Source organism: Eschrichtius robustus, chromosome 16, assembly GCF_028021215.1.
Source record: "Eschrichtius robustus isolate mEscRob2 chromosome 16, mEscRob2.pri, whole genome shotgun sequence".
Taxonomy (NCBI): Eukaryota; Metazoa; Chordata; class Mammalia; order Artiodactyla; family Eschrichtiidae; genus Eschrichtius; species Eschrichtius robustus.
This window is the reverse complement of record NC_090839.1, coordinates 54,132,512-54,156,198: the sequence shown is the minus strand read 5'-3', so window position 1 is coordinate 54,156,198 and position 23,687 is coordinate 54,132,512. Positions and strand designations below refer to the sequence as shown.

Below are 23,687 nucleotides of genomic sequence, written 5' to 3'. Positions count from 1 at the left end.
GACAGCCCAGAAATGAACCCACACACCTACAGTCAATTAATCTTCAACAAAGGAGGCAAGAATATACAATGGAGAAAAGACAGTCTCTTAAGCAAGTGGTGTTAGGAAAGCTGGACAGTCGCATGTAAATCAATGAAGTTAGAACACTCCCTCACACCATACACGAATATAAACTCAAAATGGTGTAAAGACTTAAATATAAGACTTGACACCATAAAACTCCTAGAAGAGAACATAGGCAAAACATTCTCTGACATAAATCATAGCAATGTTTTCTTAGGTCAGTCTCCCAAGGCAGTAGAAATAAAAGCAAAAATAAACAAATGGGATCTAATCAAACTTACAAGCTTTTGCGAAGCAATGGAATCCACAAACAAAATGAGAAGACAACCTACGAACTGGGAGAAAATATTTGCATACGATGTGACTGACAAGGGCTTAATTTAAAAAATATACAAACAGCTCATACAACTCAATAACAACAACAAAAAAAAACCCAATCAAAAAATGGGCAGAAGACCTAAATAGACATTTCTCCAATGAAGACATACAGATGGCCAATAGGCACATGCAAAGATGCTCAACATCACTAATTACTAGAGAAATGCAAGGGAATTCCCTGGCAGTCCAGTAGTTAGGACTTGGCGCTTTCACTGCCGAGGCCCAGGTTCAATCCCTGGTCAGGGAACTAAGATCCCACAAGGGCAGCACAGCTGAAAAAAAGAAAGAGAGAGAGAGAAATGCAGATCAAAACTACAATGAGGTACCACCTCACACCAATCAGAATGGCCATCATTAAAAAATCTACAATTAACAAATGCTGGAGAGGGTGTGGAGAAAAGGGAACCCTCCTACACTGTTGGTGGGAAGGTAAATTGGTGCAGCCACTATGGAAAACAGTACAGAGGTTCCTTAAAAAACTAAAAATAGAGTTGCCATATGATCCAGCAATCCCACTACTGGGCATATATTACCCAAGGGGAAAGGGGTCGGGGAGGGATAAATTAGGAGTTTGGGATTAGCAGATATAAACTACTATATATAAAATAAACAACAAGGTCCTATACTGTATACCAGAGGAAAATATATGCAATAGCCTGTAATAAACCATAATGGAAAAGAAAAAAAAATAAACAAAGTAGATCTACATGGGCAAATATAAAAAAAATCTCTCTAGATATACTTAAGTGTAAAGAAGCAAAGGCTTTAACACATTTGTATTGTAAAATAAACAATAGGAAAAAATTTGCATGAACCAAAGCCAGTACAACTATGAACCAAATATTTTGCTTCCAGGGGGAGGGATAAATTGGGAGATTGGGATTGACATATCACACTACTATATATAAAATACATAACTAATAAGAACCTACTGTATAGCACAGGGAAGTCTACTCAGTACTCTGTAATGACCTATATAGGAACAGAATCTAAAAAAGAGCAGATATACGTATAACTGATTCATTTTGCTGTACAGCAGAAACTAACACAACATTGTAAACCAACTATACCCCAATACAAATTAATTTCAAAAAAATAAAATAAGTTTTGCAAGGCAAAAAAATAATTTGCTTCCAAAAAAATTCCCTTTGGGTGTAAAATGATGCAAGTGTATAAGCTGGATCACCAAGAATGATACTGATTGCTGCAATTAAAACCAAGACAGAAGTGGCCACTTAGCCTGGACTAAGAGGGTCAGGCCAGTATATTGGGAAGGTCTGATTCTCCATTTTTATTGTCAGTGTACCCTGAGACTGGGCTTACCAGTCAGGCTCACAAAAGACTGAGGCTTAAACCAAATTCTGGTTTACTTGTTTATAGTCAAGAGTCACTGGAATGCTCTTAACCCTGCTCCAGACACCTCCTTCTCTCTTAGTGTTCCTGGGAAAACAGACTGCTAACCAGAAAGTTCTTGGTAAGCAGCGTATAAAGAGGAAAGAAAAGAGAGCCTTAAGGGAGATCTTTTACTCAGGCCTTTCTCAAAGGTCAGGAATGCTTGCCCCACAAGTCCATGTTCCTTGTGTCTGAGCAGTGCCGGAGGGTTGCCAGACCCTTGCTGACTCTTCTTTCTCTTGGCTCCATTCAGACTAGGCCGCTCTGTAAACACATTACTTTTCAGATCCATAAATCACGACTTAACTTCCCAGGCTTTCCTTAAGATTACTTTGTAAAAAATTTTTTATTATTTATTTATTTATTTTGGCTGCACAGGCTCTTCGTTGCAGCGTACAGCCTTCTCTAGTTGCAGCGCACAGGTTTCTGTAGTTGCGGCACGCGGGCTTAGTTGCAGTATGTGGTATCTTAGTTCTCCGACCAGGGATCGAACTGGGGCCCCCTGCATTGGGATCGCAGAGTCTTAACCACTGGACCACCAGGGACGTCCCGAGGTTACTTCTTATTGCTGCAGAAACACGATTTTATCTTCATTTTCCCCATTTAATTCTCAAAATTCAGCCTTATTCCTCTCTTTCAAGTTCTTGGGAAACGCCTCATTACAGGAAGCTATCTGTGGATTACATTGAGGTATCTGATTGCTAAAGTGCCAATACACAACAGCTTTATTTAGAAACCTTTTCAATTATAAAGCTTATACTTTTTGAGCAGTTCTTTTATGCCAAGTGTTATGCAACATATTTTCTTTTAATCTTCCCAATAATCATCTGAGGCAGTTACAATCATTACTCCTATTTTGCAGATATGGAAACTAAGGCTTAGAGAGGTTAAATAATTAACCCAAGATGTTATAGCTGTTAAACTGTTAGGAGCAATTTCAACCCAGGCAATCTGACTCCAGAGCCCTGGCTTAAATAATCTGCTAATTATGGAAGAAATACATACTCACTGTAATAAATAAGAAAAATATAGAAAAAAGTATAAAGAAGAAAAAATTACCCTTTGCTCATCATCCAAAGATAATCACTCAACATTATTGTTTCCTTATTGCTCTTTTCAGTATATTTTCAATAATTATGATGGCATTTTATGTACAATTTGGTATCCCATTTAAAAACTTATATTGGGGTCTTCCCTGGTAGTGCAGTGGTTAAGAATCCGCCTGCCAATGCAGGGAACACGGGTTTGAGCCCTGGTCTGGGAAGATCCCACATGCCACGGAGCAACTAAGCCTGTGCGACACAACTACTGAGTCTGTGCTCTAGAGCCCACTCGCCACAACTACTGAAGCCCGCGCACCTAGAGCCCGTGCTCTGCAACAAGAGAAGCCACCACAATGAGAAGCCCACGCACCGCAACGAAGAGTAGCCCCCACTCGCCACAACTAGAGAAAGCCGTGCACAGCAACGAAGAACCAAAGCAGCCAAAGATAAATAAATTTATAAAGAAAAAAAAACGTATTGGAAGCATTTCCCCATGTTATCAAAAACTCCTTATATATATAATCTTAATTGGATGCAATCTTTCCTCCTGAAAGAGAGGGAAAATACTTAGAAATTAGGTCATTTTTCTCCAGTTTTTCTCTACTGTAAATAATTCTGCAATGAACTTCATGTTTTCCCATCCATTTCCATTCATCTTTTTCCATATTCAACATATTTCCTTAGGATAACATGGCACTTATTGCCAGCTGTCCCGTGTCTACCTCCTCCTTCTTTCTCATTGTAATAGAACTTGTGTTTTTTAGCTGGGTGTGGGCTACCAGAGTGATACTATGCTTCTTAGCCTCCCTTGAGCTAGGTGTGGTTGTGACCACATGACTAAGATCTAGCTAATGGAATGTGAACAGAAGTGATAGGTGCAACCTCCCAAGTTCCACCCTGAAAAGGAAAGGACATGCCCTCCCTTTCTCCTTCCTGTTGGCTGCAATGCAGGTGTGATACTGAGCCATACTGGGTGAGAGTCATGCTTAAGATACTAAGCACTCTAAGATAGTGGAGCACAAAGCAGAAGGAGCCTGGGTTCCCAGCAACTTTCCAGAGCATAGCTATCAGACCAGCTTGGATTGTATGTGGGAGAAAAATATATTTCTATTTGTTTAAACCAATGTTATTTTGAATTTCTTAGTATAGTTAATGAAATCAGATGCCCAGTTAAAACATAGATTTTTAGAATTAAATTTACAGAGTCAAATGGTATGAATAGTTTTCAACCACACAATGCATACAATAGGGGCAAATTACAAGAGTATACTGAGTATACTTGCTTACCCACCGACCAGCAAAGTAAAAGCTTTTGTCTCACTAAACCCCTCTATCATTCAGTATTAATAATTTTTTAAATGTTGACTAGCAAGATGGGTTTCATTTGAGTAGGTTCCCTCTGACTATGAGCGCATCATCCACAGCAAGGCAGAGCAGGCTTTTACATCTTATTTATCCTTTTGCTGTTAATTGTAGTTATAATCACTTTTACAAAACTTTTTTGATTGTTTTTTAAATCTATGTACTGGATTGTTTAAGTGATCTTCAGTCCTTTTATACATTTGCCTTTCCTATTGTGATTTTCCCATTCCTATAGATCCTTGCCTCTTTTCTATTTAAGGAAGACTTTTCAATTATTTCTTTTAGGGCAGGTTTAGTGTTGCTGTATTCTTTTAGTTTTTGCTTAGGACACAGCAGGCTTTGACTCACTCCCTGGAACTCTTCTCTGCACTCCGGCTGGCTCAGTCCCCCGTCCCTCCAGGTACAGCCATTCTTACGCTGCAGGGGAGAAAGAGGCAGGCCATCACTTTGCTCCTGGCCACGCCATCGCTGTAACTCCTAGGCCAAGTGTCTCAGACAAGTCTGATCTCAGAATTCTCAATCTGATGGGCCTTTTCGGGGAAAATGAATTATCTGAGCACATAGTCCTCTAACCTACTATCCAACCCATCGTTTCTTCTCCGTCCTCACTGTGTTTAACCTGCATTCTCTGTAGATCTCATTACCCTCCAGGAATCTCTGGTTGCAGCTTCTATTTGCAAGAATTAATCAGTATCAGTAGATCTAGAACCTTTCTTTGGAAACGTCTCTGGCCTCAGTGACTGAAAAAGAATCCTGCTAGAGTTGATACGGAGCAAAGCCACTTTCTGGTAATGGGATTAACGTACTGGGGGTACATTTTAGAGCCCTGAGCTTCTTTCTGATGAAGGACCTCCTGCCCAGCTAGAGGTGATCCTAGCTTCAAATCATGAGAGCCTCTTATTCTTGGTGAAAGTAAAACCTGCAGGCATGAGCTACAGCCATCATTCCCCAATTAGAGACAAACTAGTGAACCCAGCTTTCTAACTGCTCAGTCAGGCATTTTGGATACTTATGAGAAAAGCCTCTTGCTGAAGTCGGGAAAAAAGATTATTCTTGCTTGTCTAGACTCCTTTGGTGCACTGTGAGAAGACCCTGTCAACTTCCCATTGGTAGTAAAATCTCATGAAGGATACACTAAAGGCTCTAAGCAGTGGTCCCCAACCTTTCTGGGCCCAGACACCGGTTTCATGGAAGACAATTTTTCCACAAACAGCGGTTGTGGGGAGGGGGGTTGGGGAATGGTTTAGGCGATAATGCCAGCGATGGGGAGCGGCAGATGAAGCTTCGCTTGCTCGCCCCCTGCTCACCTCCTGCTGTGCGACCCAGTTCCTAACAGGCCACGGACCGGTACCGGTCCACGGCCTGGGGGTTGGGGACCCCTGCTATAGGAACAACAGACATACTTATTTTTAAGTAATAAACCCTAAAAAGCAGTACCATCTGGGAATGTTAAAAACACCAAACCTGGGAATTCCCTGGCGGCCCAGTGGTTAGGACTCAGCACTTTCACTGCTGAGGACCAGGTCTGACCCCTGGTCTGCGAATCAAGATCCCGCAAGCTGCGCAGCATGGCCAAAATAACACCAAACCTAGTGAGTAATTCATTCTGGAAGTCATGTTTAAAATTACCAAAGAAAAAATATATACTTAACAATAAATAGTGATAATGTCTGGGTGATAAGAATGTGGTGCTTTTATTTTCTATTTTTTTATCTGTATTTTCTAACTTTCTAAAATGTACATATACTGTTTTGTAATAATAAAAAGTTACTTTTAATTTTAAAAAAGATGATGTGATCTTCAGAGAGAAAGCAGATATTTGGCTATGGAAAGAATTTTAATACATACAGATTATTATTATTATTGGTATGTTAGGGACTGAAATGAAGAAACTTGTCAAAGGGTTGTGGCAGAAGAATTTTTAAGTTTGGATGATTAAAATCTGTCACTTGAACTTCTAATGGATATATGGTCAAGCACCTCTGATTTTTAAAAAATCAAGTTAGAAAAATAAATAAATAAAAAATCAAGTTAGGTATATAATTCAGTCTTATTCTTTCAATCTTGGTCTATCATAGACTTTGTATCTCATCTCTTTCCTTTTAGCAAGATCAAGCTTTCAAGCTTCTTCTTTCTTGATCTACTTGTTTACTTTTGGTAGTCAGAAGGCCTAGGGAAGATTTTGCTCCTCTCCTGTTTCAAAGATAACTCTCTGGTTACCCAGTGAGTTAATACCACAGGCTTAATTTCTAGTCATTGGAAACTGGGTTTATCTCTTTGTAATAATGAGAACAGGATTCAAAGGAAAGGGCCATTAGAGCCACTTATTCTTGGTGAAAGGGCCACAGATCAAAATCAGGAGGATCTAGCCCCAAATGAGATATCTCTGACATAAGAATACCATAAAATTAAGTACAAAGGAAGAGGGGAAAGAGGACTACTTGAACAGCTCCGTGATTACATGGTGAACATGTACCAGGCCATTAGCTCTTCTTCAACATTTACACTTTGGGTTGGTCTAGCCTGTAGGAAAGTTTGTCCTTATCATTCTTCCACCTGTCCTTTCAGCACCTTTTTCCTTCCTCCTGGGACCCCCAGATACCTCTTTTGTGACCCATTCCCACAAGGCCTAGCTCTACCTGTCAAGATGTCACTTGTGGCAGATACTGTTAGTTAACCTGTCTATTCTTCGTCCTTCTTTTTATTTTCCAACAGAGCCCTGATTTTGTGTAGGTAGATGGTCAGGAGAGACTGGGTCCCCTGGAGGTGAACCATGATGGGTGTAAACCAATACAGTAGCTAGTCTTTTTACTCTTGATAATGATTGGTTTAGGACTGGTACATAACACAATGCTTGTCGGCATGTATTACGTGGATTCCATTGCCATCTTCCCCAACATGCTAAGGATGGCAGAGGAGAAATATGGAAGTATTGGGACCATGATGGTGTCATTACGCCATTGAATTAATCAACCTATAACTGCCCTACCTTTGAACGTTTTGTTGGGTTTTCTGTTACTTGCAGCTGAAACTATCCTATCTGATATTCCACCAAATCCCGTTACTTATTTTGTCAACTCTGATAATATTGTTTCAATTAATATGCAACCACTCCTTGAATAACCTTTTAGGTACAGGAACATGCCTGGCACAAGAATAAGAAAATATATTGAGACGTATTCAGAATTTTCTATTAAGGTAAATATCACCCTTGTTTATTCAGACACCTTTGTAAACTGACAACTTCTTTGAAACTACCCTCTGAGGAAAGGCTTCTGAGTTCTTTGCAGCTGAGGAAAGCAAAGTTGTATATAGGCCAAAATTAAACAAGCAATTAGTGGCAGAGCTGCGGAAGCAGCTCAATTTTCTAATTCCAAATCCCTACACCACGGCACCCAGTGCCAGTAAAGTGGAATATATGTGGCAATGGGGCAGGTCGAATGTGAGGTATTAAGAGGCCTACAACGTCCCGCGAAGCAATCCGATGGCTCTACTACCGCTTGAAGTCCGCTGTGGCTCCGAGCCTGATACGGCTCGGTTGGGCTGCAGTCGCCGGGCACAATGCCCCTAGAATACACTGCGTTGGAGACGAGCAACCGGCCTGCGCCGACCTGAACTTTGTCCACCCAGAAGACACCCCTTTACATTCCATGGCCACGCAGTCCGCCCAAGACACAGCGGACTACTCAGGCTAAGACTAGGACCCGCACTCCTGGCCACTCAGGCATCTCACCTAGGCCGGACCAAAGTTTCGGACCCACAGGGTACTGCCGGCCGAACCCACATTTCAGTACCGATACTCTTCAGGTTCCGGATTCTCTCCGTCTACTTGCTTTCCTTCTTCCCTGAAACATTACGTCCCTCCGTGGTCACGCTAACGCTCCACTTCACCAGGTCCGCCGGCACGAAGCTCACGGGGGGAGACCCAGACAGCGGAACCGGAAATGCTTGGAAAAACAGGGAAAACTACATCTCCCAGAATGCCGGGTGAGCCGGGGGCGGGAGGTTCTCCATTAAGGCGCCCGATTGGTCAACACTCAAAAGGGACTGCCCCCTCCTAGGTCACGCTAGCCAATCAGAGGCAGGTCTGCGTAAAAGCATGGGGGCCGGCCGCATCCGGCGGCTTTCCCGGCAGGTCCAGCGTAGGGGAGCATGGGAGCGTGGGAGCCTAATGGTGGCGTCGTCTTTCGGTCTCGAGTCTCGGCTGGGCGTCGCTTTCTGTTGCTTTTGCCTGGATAGCGGGAGGCTTCCTGAGATCTTTAGTCTCGGAGCCGTAAGTGGGGCCCGGCCGGCCCGGGAGTCGGCCTTTCCGAGGCTGGGCCGGGGAGAGGAGTCATAGGCTCAGGTCTTAAAGGGTGTGGGGATGCGAGGGGGTGCGTGGAGGAGCTTGGCAGCCGAATTGGCCCCTCCAAGTACTATTTTCTCCCCCCCCAGATCTGTCCCGAAGTCCCTGTGGCGACTTGAAGACACTACCACCCCTCAAGATGGCATCCACACTCCCTACAACCGGGGCCCAGGTGAGACCGGGTCCCTTCTCTCGGTCCAAGTTCCGGTCGCTCCTTTCTGGCCTCTGCCTGGCCTCTTTTGGAGGAGGGTGAGGCATGCCCGTGATGCGAGGGCTCCTGATCCCCAGAGAGCCCTTTCACCAAGCTGTCTTTGTTCCTACCAGGCATATAGGAGAAATGGCTTATCAGAGCCTTCCTTTTAGAACCACCAACTGGGAGCAGGGCCCATTGGAGAAGGCTATTACAGGGTACCTCAAAGTGTCTTTCTGGAATGCTGCTCAAACTTACAGATTTCTAAGCTTCATTCCACACCTGTTGAATAAACAGAAACAAACAGAAACCCCAGGTGATTCTTAATCACACCAGAGCTCTATTGATTTATAAGTTTGGTAAACTTAGGGAAGGAGGAATAGGCCTGGATATGATGCTGCGGTGAGCTTAGCCATGAGTGTGACGAAGAAGAAGGAGAGGGACCAGCAAAGGGAAGGATGTTGGGAGAACACTGGACCTCCTGTCCTGTCATGAGTCTTCCCGGGCTGCTCAGTCTTCTCCTTTCCCTTAGAGCATCCCTACGTAATGGTTTCCTTAATGGTTCCCTGAGAGTTGTTCCCTCATCTTTTCTAATAGGCTCTTCTAGAACTTCTCCCAGTTTACCGTTTTGGTCCTTATACCACTACCTCCAGTGGTCCATTTTTACTCTTTCCTTCCTAATCCCCACCTCCAGCCCTCAGAACCCATTCATACCCCCTCGCCAGCACTCAGGGACCTTTTCCACCAAGCCCTTTTCTCCCTTGCCTCTGATGTTTCTAGCTCTTCTCAGCCTTCCCAGACTGAGTAAGGGGGTAGCTTTCCAGCTTCTTGTCCTGAGATGGGCTCTCATGTTGTTTCAGGGACCAGTGCTGTTTGAGGACCTGGCTGTATATTTTTCTCAAGAGGAGTGTGTGAGTCTGCACCCTGCCCAGAGGTCCTGCAGCAGAGACACGCCACAGGAGTGTTTGGAGGATATGGCCTTGATGGGTAACATAGTTGTTTTTCCTGCATTTTTGAACTTTGGTTATTTCTAGGATTAGGATTGCATATCTCATCCACATGTTGGTATGGGGGAGTGGGACCTACCCCTGAGTGATTTATGTGGACATGACAAGAACTTGCATGAGAGTGCAATTTTCAAAGGGTGAGTTGATTCTTAAAAGGCAAAAATTGGCAATTCCCTGATGGTCCAGTGGTTAGGGCTCGGTGCTTTCACTGCCAGGAGCCCCGGACAGGGAACTAAGATCCCATGCAAGCCATGCAGCAGGGCAAAAAAAAAATTAGGGACTTCCCTGGTGATGCAGTGGTTAAGAATCCACCTGCCAAAGCAGGGGACATGGGTTCGAGCCCTGGTCTGGGAAGATCCCACATGCCATGGAGCAACTACGCCTGTGTGCCACAACTACTGAGCCTGTGCTCTAGAGCCCGCGAGCCACAACTACTGAGCCCACGAGCCACAACTACTGAAGCCCGCACGCCTAGAGCCCGTGCTCTGCAACAAAGAGAAGCCACAACAATGAGAAGCCCGTGCACCACAATGAAAAGTAGCCCCCGCTCTTGCAACTAGAGAAAGCCCATGCGCAGCAGCAAAGACCCAACGCAGCCAAAAATAAATAAAAATAAATAAATTTATTTTTTAAAAAATTAAAAATTTTTTTAAAAGGCAAAAATCCTGTCTAATACAGTGACTGTGGTTTTGCATAAGACCTGGTAATCTTTCCAGATATTTGTTACGGTTAATTCACAATTTTACTTGTGAAGCTCCATTAGTATGGGTTACTATTATTTGCTAAAGGTTGGAAATCGCTTTAATCCTAAGGGGATGGTGTGCCTTTCTCACCTAAGAGGAACTATAATGTAGAAACATTCCTATGCCTGAGTAGATTTTATCCTTGACTAGGGTTGACTATTTGAACTTTCCCAGAACTCACATTTTATATTTTCTACTTCTGTCTTCATCATTTTGTTTTCCTCTACCTTCTTGAACATGTGAAGCATATTTATAATAGCTCTTTAAACATTCTTTCTACTAGTTTTATCATCTGTGTCATTTCTGGGTCTGCTTTTGTTGATTGATTTTGATTCTAGTTACGGGTCATATTTTTCTGCTTCTTTACATGCCTGGTAAGTTTTGATTGGATGTTGGACATTGTGAGTTTTATGTTGTTGTATGCTGGCTTTTGCTGTATTTTCAAAACAATTTTTGGACTTTGGGGTAGGGTGCTAATTTATCAGTAAGTTACTTGGGATCAATATGATCCTTTCAAGGCTTGCTTTTTGCTTTGTTAGGGTGTGTTCAGAGCAATCTTTAGTCTAGGGCTGATTTGGCCTGCTGCTAAGGCAGTGTCTTTCTAAGCATACTGCCTGATGCTCTGTGTGGTAGGGAGTCTTTCCAATTTGGCTGGTGGGAACATGAACTATTGAACTATTACGTGAATTCTGGAGATTGCTCTTTCTATTCCTTTTTGGTGGTTCTTTCCCTGACCTGGGGTAGTTTCCTCAGATGCATTTACAGACTAGTACGCAGCCAGAGTCTTAAGGGGATCCCATCTAGATGCCCAGAGCTCTCTGCCTGGGCATCTGCCTCTTCTCTGGTATTTTGCTGTCAAATTCTAGCAGCCTTGGCATTCCTGAACTTGGTCTCCTTGAATCAGCAAAACCACTGAAGACTGGATTTCCACACACTGCCCTGCAGCCCAGAAACCCTTTCCAGGCAGTGAGCTGGGGCAGTCATAGGGCTGTTGCTTTGGAAGGAAAGATCCCTTTTGGATTGATATATTGGCTTTATAAATTAAGAATATTTGGGAAAATATTAAAGACTTAATGCTTTTGGGCAGGCCTGAGTTTTGTCAGCCATCCTATAGCTTCCTGGTCCTCTGTGTAACTAGTTTGTTCTTTCCCCAGTACTACTTGAGGGTGTTTATGTTTTGCTTTGTTTTGTTTTTATCAACAGGAGGAGAAGGCAAGATTGAGATTAATCAGAAGCTAAGGCTAGAATCTATGGGACTTGAAGAGCTTGCCCTAGAAAAATACTCCATTGCTGTGCCCCTTGTCTATTACCCAGAAAATTCCTCTGAGCATGGAGTTGGAAACCTTGAAAGGAAAATGTCAGGTAGAACTCCTGCTTTCAAGAAGAGGTTCATAAGCCTTTTAGTTACCATTGAAAACCACACCCCTTTGATAGAACTATCTCAGTGTTTAGGAACCAGAGCACTTTCTGAAATTCTTGAATTTCCCGGGGAAGAAGCCAAAAATTCATACAAGTGTCCTGAATGTGACCAAAGCTTCAGTGATAGTTCATACCTTGTTTTGCATCAGAAAATGCATTCAGGAGAGAAAAAGTATAAATGTGGTGACTGTGGGAAGATTTTCAATCACAGAGCCAACTTGAGAACACACCAGAGAATCCACACCGGCGAGAAACCATATAAGTGTGCTGAGTGCGGCAGCAGCTTCCGCCAGCACTCACATCTGTCTCGGCACATGAATATCCATGTAAAGGAGAAACCCTACACCTGTGGCATATGTGGAAGAGGTTTCATGTGGCTCCCAGGATTGGCACAGCATCAGAAAACCCACGCTGCCAAAAAAGCCTGTGGTAAATGTTTTGGTCAGAAAACAAATCTGGCTTTGCCTGAGAAAAGGCACGGGTCAGCCAGCCAGCACCCATGCAGTCCGAGCGGGAAATGCTTTGGGCAGCCCTCGCACTTGGCCCTCCCCGAGCGGGGCCACGAGGACAACCCTGAACACTGCAGCGATTGCGGGGAAAATTTGCTTTCGTTCTCAAAATTCGAACCCTTAAAGTGTCCTGAGTGTTCGATGACCTTTCTTCGTATCTCTGAGCTTATCTCCCATCAAAGCATTCACAGAGGGGAAAAGCCCCATAAATGCAAACCCTGTGCAGAAAGTTTTATTTCGGACTCAGAGCTTGCATGCTACCAGAAGAACCACACAGGAGAACCTTTTAAATGTACCGTGTGTGGGAAAAGTTTCAGGTTGAAAACACATCTCATTGTCCATCAGCAAACCCATGCACAAAACACCACGTAAATATAGCAAGTTTTCATTAATGCTTGTGCTTCTCAGTATTTATACTGAAAACTGGGGCACAGTTACCCTTTATGTGCCAGGTACTGTGCTAAGCATTTTACACACATTCCATGTAATATTTAATTTTCACCACCACCTTGATTTAGGCACCATGATTTCGGTTTTATAATGGAGGAAGCATAGTCAGTGTCACAGCTACTGAACAAAGCCAGAACTCTAACTCAGTAGCTCAGTTACTATCCAGATTCCATTTGTATGAGCCGGAGAAAGATACAGAACTTATAAAAAAAAAATTCAGTTTTCACTAAAATGAAGGTTATTGCTAGAGTTCTTTTAATTTTGTTTACGTGGTTTCTAAGTAAGTTTTAGAAGGCAAATTTATTTATTGTTTGCTAGTTCTGCAGATCTAGGATCTAGGAAAGTAAGTACCTTTGTATCTATTTTATACTTTTTTTTTTTTTGCTGTAACAATCAGAATGTAATGTTTGTATGAGATTATTGTTTTACATATGAATTTCTGGAGGGGTTCGGAAGCTTTTTTCCCTCCATGTGAGGTGTTCCCAAATGGGTTGGACTAGTTAGTGTCGAGATGGCTGTTAGTATCCGTGAAGTTAGTATCCATTCTCAGATCTGATGCCACTGGCCTTTGTGATTCAAGTGTTTGGAAGGAATTTTAGCAATCTGACTACAGCCCTTTCTGGTGCCTGGACTTGAGCAATGGAAAGGTACTTGCTTCTCTCTAAGAGGATTTACCTCCAAGTCTTTACCAAAGCACATCACCTGCCTTGCTATGAATAACAGTAACCCTTGTTTAGTGTGCATGCTCAATACTTCAGGTATATTAATTTAATCTTCAGAATAAATCTGACAGAAAAGGACTATCCTCGTTTCGTAAATGAGTAAGTAGAGCCCCTGGAGGATACAATCAGTACATTGCCCAAGACACAAAAGTAGCAACATGCTGAAGCTGGCATTTAACCTCTGGTCTCTGCTGTCAGAGGCCATGTGTTCAGCAACATTGCGTTATATGTTGGCATTTGCACCACATGTTAAAACTACAGGCAGCTGGGGGACTGAGATGGGTGGGTGAGGATGGTCATCATGGAGGCTACCCTGTGCACGTGCTTCATTCCCTTAGTGCTTCATCCCAAGCCTGACTTACGTGTATGGTTACAAAGCAACTGAAAGACTGTTCAGGACTTGAGGTTCAAACTCCATCCCTATAATCAGAGATTGCAAACTCTACAGAGTATAGTTTTAGTTTAGTTTGAGTTTAGGTTTTAGTTGAGTTTGGTTTAAGAAAAAAGTTTTTCTTCCTCATATCCAAAGAAAGATACATACAGAAAATTGTTAGAGCTTAATCAAAATACTTGAAAATATATAGATACTGCTGTTACATGTAAATACTGGAGCAAAATATTGTTAAATGGAATGGTTATTAATGTTAAAGAACCAGGGGATCTTGTAAATGTTACATTCATGTGGAATTTCTCTTTAAAGCAAAATTGTGTACCTCTCAGCAAAGCAGCATTTAAAGGGGTTTTTGATTGGGATGTGAGAATGGTCTTATTCTATATAAATGGTATAAAAGTATGGCATTTACTAAAATGGGATTATCACTGGGAAACCTCAGGAGTAATAATAGGCCTCTTTAGGACTAATTGGAGGAAAGTAGTACCTGGAAGGTAGGGTCTTTCTACTGAACAGCAGATTGAGAACTGAATGTACAAAAAGGTGCTGGCTACTGCTGTAAGCTCTTAACACTGATTAGAGGCAGGAAGATACTGTTGGTGAGGAAAAGGGAAACCAATAGCCCTAACCCAGCTCACCCACTCCTTTCCCCCTTTTCCTCATTCTTCTTTTGCCTCTTGTTTGCAGATCCACAGTTGAGACCCTGTGCTCTGTATGTCAAGGTCACACTTGGCTCGTTGTTTCCCATGTCTCCACTCTTAGGATACAGGACACCAGTCTGCCAGGCCTTTGGGGTCTCAAATAAAAAAGCGAGGTCTTCTATAGGTTCTTCTTCAGCAAGTCTCTCTGTCTGAGGTGGTTAGAGTTGTGTAGAAAGATGGTCTCCAGTTAGGTTTCTTATCAGCCAGCTCTGGGATATAAACACCTTTGCTAAATATCAGAAAGTACTGCCTCCCTGCTTTCCTGCTTCTGCCTTCCGTGGGAGCAGCTGGCACAGTGCGCCATTGGCACATAGTAGGGGCTCCCATATTTCAGTTAACTGAAGAGTTGCAGGGTCGGGGATGAAATTGGGAAAGAGGTCCCTAGTAGCAGAGTTGCTGCAGAAAGAAGTAGAGAAGACTATTTTAGAAGGCGTTTGGACAGAGTGGCGCTGACCTGAAACATGGAAGCTGTCATCCTTTTGCTCCTAAGAAAGTACAGGGGAAGGTGAAAATTCATACCATCAATGACGTTCTGCACTCAGCATGGGAAGTTACCTTTCCAGATGAGGTTTCCTTCCCAATTAACTTCAGTTCTTACATTTTTATTTTCTAGATTTGGGAAGATTATGCCAAACCTCCACAAGAGATTAGAAAAATATCTTTTACAAAGACATTAATATATACATGAGTATAATTAAAATGCCATTTTGGTGTAATATTGTTAATGATTGTTATGCGGAGGAAAAAAAAATCACTGAGTGTCAGCTACTGTGAAAGAGGCATCTTTTCAGTTGTTGCTTTATTGTGCACTTGCACCTAAATCCATTTGCTGGATGTAATTCGAGCTGCTCTGAGCCCAAGGAGTTGAAGGAAGCGGTCAGTATCCATCAGTGAGACCCATGCTGGTTTTATGCAGATGGCTTTTTCACCCTCTATTTACAGTGTTAACTGACAGATTCCACAGATGGTCATTAATTCAGAGACATCATTAGCCTACCATGTTTTTTTGTTGTTTTTTTTTTTAGCCACAATGCTACTTTTTTTAAAAAATTAATTTATTTTTATTTTTGGCTGTGTTGGGTCTTCGTTTCTGTGCGAGGGCTTCCTCTAGTTGCGGCAAGCGGGGGCCACTCTTCATCGCGGTGCGTGGGCCTCTCACTATCACGGCCTCTCTTGTTGCAGAGCACAGGCTCCAGACGCGCAGGCTCAGTAGTTGTGGCTCACGGGCCTAGTTGCTCCGCGGCATGTGGGATCTTCCCAGACCAGGGCTCGAACCCGTGTGCCCTGCGTTGGCAGGCAGATTCTCAACCACTGCGCCACCAGGGAAGCCGCCATGTTACTTTTAATGAATACTTGGATGAAAGTTAATATAGGGATGAAAAACTAAATGCAGGAGTTTATTGCTAGGAACAGTCGGTTCACAACATTTTGCAGCATGGATGTTAACACAGGCAGAGTGAAAACTTTGTACTGAAGAATTCAATTGTTGAACAAATTTCTTTGGTTTTGTTGTTGATGCAGTGATGAAAATGTGTATTAAAGTCCTTAATGTGATTGCTGGACTATCAGGTTCTCTAACATCCGTCATTGATGAAACAGCATTATTCCAATAGCCTGCAGATGTTAAGTTTACATTTTGTAATTAAAGAAACTGTGGAATTTAATTGTTATTCTTGAAGGAGTTGAACTCAAAATAGTTTTGTTTACAGCGTTGTTGCAGTAGGTAATAGTCTATTCACATCTCTGCATTTAACATAGAAAATGACTAACCCAGTAATTCAGGGAGTTAAAACTAAAAACAAGTGACATTTCACAGCAAATACTGTTTTGAGTCTTTGACTCCTGTGATTCCATATAATTAAGTGCCATTATTCTGATGACTGCAGCATGTCATACAATCTGATACTGCAGATTTTGCTCAAAGTAATCTGCCAATTTACTGCATATGTGTACTAAGCAGGTTATAGTTTATCTGAATAAAGAGTCTATTTGAAAGTGTTCATTAAACTTGTTAAGCCTATAGGATTTCCATTGGAAAGTGTTTTTGCTTGGACATCTGTTTAAAAAGTAACTAAATAATCTTCATTAGAAGTGTTTATATTCATCTGTTTTAGTTTTGTAGATTGAGAGAGCTATTGATCTGACATCAGGATGACCATTATCCATCTCTTCACGGCCCGTCTGACTACAGGTGTTTTGTCTTATTTTTTGACATCCTTCCTTGTATTAACAATCTAGGGAGTGTGGGGATATGATATAAATATACAGTTATATAAACCTGAGAATATGCTGCAGTCTCTAGTTCCTTTGGATACCTTAGAAGTAATATGTTTGTTGGAGGCACTTGTGCTGTTTGTTTAATGTTTTGATCTTACAGTTTTTGGTGTATTCTCATCAGTCTTAGCTCTAGAGTTCAAGCTCTCACTGGGCAGTGATTACTGTCTGATGTGCAATTTGGCATCTAATAAATGCTTTTTTATGATGATGACAATGAAGTGAACTTTAAAATTTTTTTTTACACTTTAGTAGTTTGAGATGTCAATGAGATGTGACATTGTGTGGCAGGATTGTGGCTTGGAAGGGGTTAATGAGTAACTTCGGCCGTTTAATAATGGAGGGAAAATCTTTTGCTCCCGGAAGTCAGAAGAAAACTCCAGCACTGCTCCCGGGAGACGGCATTAGACGTCATTAGACGTCATCTTCCCTTTCAGTCTTTGCTCCACGACGGCTATACCTCCGGCCACGCAGGCCACCAAAGCCCTGCGTGGGCCGCCGTCTAGAGCGGGGGTTGGAGCTGAGGACGCGTGGAGTAAAGCTCCCAGAAGGCTTTGCGAGGCCTGGGAGAGACCTTGTGCCGCTCGGCCACCAGCCGCGCAGGCCGGCGGAAACACCAACGAGACGAGACGCGCTAGAGCGGCCCACAAGGCTGGGAATCGAAAGTCCTACGCTTACTTCCGTCGCCGTCTTCCGGCAGCACAGCTGCGCGTTCCTGGAGCGGACGTAGTGGGCGGGGGACCCAGCGGCTCCTCGGCCAGACTCCCGGCCCACCTCCGCCACCCAAAGAGAGGCGGCCTCTGCAGAAGCCGAGCGGGGCGGGTGAGAGCGTCTGCGGAGCGGCTCCTCTGGTCTCTCTCTCCGCACCAGCGGGAAGGTTACGTGGGTGGGACTGTGGGGGGCCAGCCCGAATCTCGCACTGGTGACGGGAAAAGGAGCCCGGCGCTACCTCCTGGGCCCTAACCCTACTTTGGCAACGCGAAGCTATGGGCTCGCCCTGTTTGTCTCTTTAACTTGTCGAAAGGGACGCTTTGAGCTTCTCACTTGCCCTGGGTAGAGTGTCTTCTGCCAACTAAAGAGTGTCGCTGCCTGTACAGTTCTGCAAGGCTTGAGTCGTTAGCCACTGCAGTCACTGACCTTCAACACGACCCGAAAGGAATTCAGGGCGAAGATCAGGAATGAGGCACTCTGTGCTCTGGGAAAACTGGCAGAGCCGGCCTTCAGAGAGTGAGATATTTTAAGGAGAAAATTTTATGAACCCAAATTCTTGCATTGTTCCATACTTGGAAAAGCACTAAAAGCATTACTAAGATATCTGTTCCTTGTGAATAGCAGTAACCTTCTATGGAGGGGCGTGCTGCATACCCCTTCGTCAAAATCACATATATTCCCCTCCTAAGTTCTTCAGGACAGTTTCTCAGAGCTATCTGAGAGGCTGCCTCCCCAGCTGTAGTCCTCAGTAAGACAATGAATAAACTTGACTCACAACTTTTAAGTTGTGTGTTGTTTTAAAAGTCGACACTTCTCTCTGGAACCAGCGCCAGTCTCCTCACCTGATTTCTGTGTACTCCACAGCCGAATTCTAACATGCTTTTGGTCAGAGTGTATCTTGGGATCACCTGAATCCACAGTCCCCACCCCCCCTTTCCCGCCCCAACCCCCAAGCGAGCTTAGCCACTTCCATGACTACAAGTACCTCACTTTATGTCTAGCCCCAATTTTTCTTCTCTCCTGCACTCTAGATGCCTGTATTCAAGTGCAAAAGAGAGATCTTCCTTTGGTGTCTCTGAGGCATGAAAACACATGCCCAATGGAATATTACTCAGCCATAAAAAAGAACGAAATAATGCCATTTGCAGCAACATGGATGGATCTAGAGATTATCATATTAAGTGAAGTAAGACAGAGAAAGACAAATATATGATATCACTCATATGTGGAATCTAATTTTAAAAAATGATACAATTGAACTTATTTACAAAACAAACAGACTTACAGGTATCAAAAACAAACTTACGGTTACCAAAGGGGAAACGTGGGGAGGGGGTAGGGATAAATCAGGAGCTTGGGATTAACATACACACACTCCTATATATAAGATAGATAACCAACAAGAACCTGTGTGTATAGCACAGGGAACTCTATTCAGTATTCTGTGATAACCTATATGAGAAAAGAATCTAAAAAAGAATGAAAAATGTATATGTATAACTGAATCACTTTGCTGTAACCTGAAACTAACAAAATGTTGTAAATCAACTATATTCCAGTAAAATTCAAACAAACAAGCAAACAAAGAAAAAAAAAAACAAACACGTGCCCAAAACCGAACTCATGCCTTTAGTCCTTTTTTTAAAAAATTTATTTATTTATTTATTTATTTTTGGCTGCGTTGGGTCTTGCTGTGTGCGGGCTTTCTCTAGTTGCAGTGAGTAGGGGCTACTTTTCGTTGCAGTGCGTGGGCTTCTCATTGCGGTGGTTTCTCTTGTTGCGGAGCACGGGCTCTAGGCACGCGTGCTTCAGTAGTTGTGGCTCACAGGCTTAGTTGCTCCGCGGCATGTGGGATCTTCCCGGACCAGGACTCAAACTCATGTCCCCTGCATTGGCAGGTGGATTCTTAACCACTGTGCCACCAGGGAAGTCCCAGGCCTTTAGTCCTTCATCTCTCTGCCTCCAGTATGTGGCGCCACATCCACACAATTGCTCATGCTACTAACACACACTCCCTCCTCTGCTCCTCAAACTTTCAGTCATCAAGTCCTGTGGATTCTACCTCAAAAATATCTCTCAAAGCTGACTTCTCTCTCTCTCCACCCTTACCCAACAGCACTGACCCGGGTTGACAGCAAGGCACGGACAGGGTTTTGACGTTGTGGGGATGACCATAGCCAGATGCTGCAGACCGGGACAAGCTCGGAGACAACAGACACTCAGGAGGCTGTTGCAATAAAGCAAGTGAGAGATGAGGGCCCTCACTAGGGGTCACGGGAATGAGGAAGATGGTGGGGCTTCGAGACAGATTGAGGAGGAAAAGGTGACGCTTTGGTGGGGTGAGAAAGCAGGGAGTCAAAGATGACTTGGAAGTTTCCGGTTTGGGTGACTTGATGGTTGGTAGCTTTGTGGAGAGATTGCTTGCCTCTCATGAGTTTACAGTTTTTCTAAACTTTCTAGGGAGACGTGTTCATCACAAGTGAGGGTGACAGTGCAGCTGTGTTCAGTGTGATCGAGAAGAGGTATGTTATGCTGTGAGAGGGGTCGCACCTGGCCAGAAAGAAGAGCTGAGAGCTAAACACCAACTTGACTTCATTGGTTGGAGGCTTCTGGAAAGGGCACAGGGTCCTAACAGAGAACATAGCAAGGGCCTCAGGTAATGTGTCAGCTGACCCCACATATAGTAAGCTTTTCTTGCTCACCTGTACTGTTTGTTTCCAGGGAAAAACAGAAATTGGAGAGCCCAGATGCCCAACCACACCCCACAGAGAGACAGGGTGTGACATTCCCAGATTCAGTTCAGTCCCAGCTGGTATGAAGCTATCCCCTGAGCCATAAGATGCTTGCAACTTGGGTGCCCTGGAACTCCCCATCCCCCAGAACTGGAGAGCCCCCTGATAAAAGATACCACTGGGGGCGGGAATCGAACCTGCAAGCCCACCATCCTGGTCCTGAAACACTGCTGTCAATGCATTAGGCCCCTCTGCCAGGAGGGGTAGCTGCGCCAGAGAGGCTCTTAGCCACCTCTGGGGAGTGTGCCATCAGTGGCTAAAGCCAGAGATGCCCACCAAGGAGCAGATCCTGGAGCTGCTGGAGCTGGAGCTCTCCGGCCCATCCTGTCTGAGGGATCCACACTGGGTTCAGTGTCACACCCAGAGGGTGACAAGAGACAGCAACCCTGATGGGGGATTTGCAGAGAGAGCCCAGGAACCAGGATGCTGGGTGACAAGGGCCAGAGGAGACTCAGAGAGTGAACACAGGATGGGTGATAAGCTCCTCTCCTTGGGAAAGAGTAGACGGGGGGATACCCTGAGCATATGTTACACCCCTGCTTCCTCTTCCACCAGGGATCCTGGCTCCAAGGCCTCCAAGAGTCCACACCATTGAGCTGAGGGTCACCTTTATTTTGGCCCAAGAAAGACCCAAACTTTCAAGGTTTCATGGGCAGCTCGGAGTAGAACTGAAAAGAAAATTAGCATTTTGTCTAAAACCTCATTTTACTGATAAGGAAACTGAGGTGCAGACATCGTAGAGCTCAGTAACTGGCTGCCTGCAGCACTGAAAATGGAACCTGGCTCTTCAGTGCCTTTTCCCCATCCCAGGCCTTTTCCCACCGTCTCAGGCTGTCTCCTGGTCAGGTTCAAGTGCAGCGGCATGTGTGTGATCAGCTAACTCCTTGTGAAGAAGTAACTTCTGTCTCTCTCAAAAAGACATGGGTCTGGTTGTACAACTTTGTGACTATAATAAAAAAAACTGAACTTTGTACTTTAAAAGGATGAATGTTATGGTATATTAATTATATCTCAATTTAAAAAATTACCTTTGGGGCTTCCCTGGTGGCGCAGTGGTTGAGAATCTGCCTGCTAATGCAGGGGACATGGGTTCGAGCCCTGGTCTGGGAAGATCCCACATGCCGCGGAGCAACTAGGCCCGTGAGCCACAACAACTGAGCCTGCGCGTCTGGAGCTTGTGCTCCGCAACAAGAGAGGCCGCGATAGTGAGAGGCCCGCGCGCCGCGATGAAGAGTGGCCCCCGCTTGCCACAACTAAAGAAAGCCCTCGCACAGAAACAAAGACCCAACACAGCCAAAAATAAATAAATTAATTAAAAACAATTTTAAAAAAATTACCTTTGAAGTAAAAAAAAAGTTGAAATGTATTTTAAAGCTGCAATAAAATATTTAAATGTAATATACAAAATAACGCATCAGAGACATGAAATAATTTATGCTACCAGCATGACTTATTTTGGGGCAGACCTGATAGTAAAGCTGCTTTTGCCTTTTCTGTGCAAAGATATCTTGTAAGATGAGCTGTTAGAACCATTAGCATTTGCAACTACTTATCTGTGTGCGTTAGAAGTTTCTCAATAGTGTGCAACCAAAATAAAAATCAAATAAACTGCATGTTAATATAGGAATGCAGTTCCCAAAAAGATTTTTTAAAATACTGAAAAGATGTGTGTCCTGGCTTAGGCACGATTTCCTTCCACAGAACCCACCTGTTGCAAAGGGAAAAGAGTGTGTCATAGTTTCAAAGAACTGAGCGTGGGAGAGTTTTCACTAGGGTTTGGGGAAAAGCTATGGACTGAGCAGGAAATCCAGATGAAAAGAGGAGCCGATGCATGTCTCTGGTGGGAGGCGTGCTTCCCGCTCAGCTCCTCTGCCCACCCCTTACTCTTTAGAAGCAAACTTCTCCATCAGAACTTTCTCCTTAGCTCCATTTTCTCCCTCCTGAGGGCATGTATCTGACTTCTGGTGTGATCCTTGACCTCCGATTCTCAAAATCCTGGATCAGAGAGGACTCTTACCATCCTCTTCCAGAACAGATCCTGTTTCCCAGGAAATCATCCTGCTCAGTGCAGCATATGCCTCAGAAGTGGACATACAGGGGCATGCGCTCTGGAGGTGTCTGGGTCCCTGATGTGCTCTACAAACACACCTCACTGGTGGGCTTCTTCCCTGCCTTCAATGGAGTTCAGATGGGCCGGTGTTTATGAAGCCTTCACGTGGGGCGTTCTAGAGGCTATAACATGATCCCCTTCATCCCTGCACCGGCCCATCCAAGGTATTCACAGAAGCAACCAGGGCTCCAGGGGCAAAATGTCTGCATGGCCAGAAGTCCAGCTTCCTAGAACTTAAAACAACTAGGATGCCCCCAAATGAAATGTTGCAGCTTGTGAAGTGGCGAGTTCCCCTGTCTACAAGAATTTCTAACAAAAGCCTGGATGACAGCTTATCAGGGTGTGGTAGGAGGATCTATGTAACAGGCAGTGTGGACAATCTTGCTTTTCCCTCCAGCAATAGGCTGTGATTTTGAAGAGGTTTGTAAAGAGGAGTGTGGGGCAGTTGATCACCTCCCAGTTTTGCTGTGGGCCAGCTTTGCCAGGGGCAGCCTTGCCCACTGGTCCACACTTCCAGTGGTGGCTGGACCAGACCCATGAGAGCCACCCAGAACGGGGACCAGACCTCTTGAGGGGCGAAGTATTTATGCCCATGGAGCCTTTGCCTTAGCGTGCTGGGGCATTCACCCCAATGGAGGCAAATAACTCGGATCCTCTCATTTCAACCTTATCGAGTTAAAGAAACAAGTTTGAAAGGGGAACTAGAGCCAGGATTGAAGCTAGGTCTGTCCAAAGCCAAAGTTCATGCACACCAGGTGCTATGGTCTGAACGTCTGTGCACCCCCCTAATTCCTATGTTAAAATCCTAACCCCCAGTGTGATGGTATTAGGAGGTAGCTCATGAGGATGGAGCCCTCATGGATGGGATTAGTGCCCTTATAAAAGAGACCCCAAAGAGTTCCCTCAGCTTTTCCACCATGTAAGGACACAGCAAGAAGACAGCCCATCTATGAACCAAGAAGAGGGCTCTCACTAGAATTCAACCTGACCGTGCTGGTGCCTTGATCTCAGACTTCCAGCCTCCAGAACTGTGAGAAATAAATATGTATTGTTTATAAGCCACCCAGCCTGTGGGATTTTGTTAC

General features: G+C 44.1%; 2 protein-coding genes across 3 annotated transcripts in view; one reads left to right on the top strand and one right to left on the bottom strand.

Annotated features, from left to right (window-relative positions):
- Positions 1-8,113, bottom strand: part of NAA60 (N-alpha-acetyltransferase 60, NatF catalytic subunit) — a 39,403-nt gene extending 31,290 nt beyond the window's left edge. The window contains exon 1 of the mRNA XM_068525045.1: positions 7,972-8,113. The gene's annotated coding sequence lies outside the window, so the exon portion shown is untranslated. The remainder of the gene's footprint in view (positions 1-7,971) is intronic.
- Positions 8,114-8,372: 259 nt separating this feature from the next.
- Positions 8,373-16,820, top strand: ZNF597 (zinc finger protein 597). 2 transcript variants are annotated; one of them, XM_068524462.1, is made up of 4 exons: positions 8,373-8,511; positions 8,673-8,755; positions 9,634-9,760; positions 11,727-16,820. In XM_068524462.1, exons 2-4 carry the CDS (start codon positions 8,723-8,725, stop codon positions 12,821-12,823), a joined length of 1,257 nt encoding a protein of 418 aa, XP_068380563.1. In that variant the 5' UTR covers positions 8,373-8,511; positions 8,673-8,722; the 3' UTR covers positions 12,824-16,820. The 2 variants fall into 2 exon arrangements, with proteins under 2 accessions (XP_068380563.1, XP_068380564.1); XM_068524463.1 differs by having other exon boundaries at positions 8,495-8,583.
- The last annotated feature ends 6,867 nt before the right edge of the window (positions 16,821-23,687 follow it).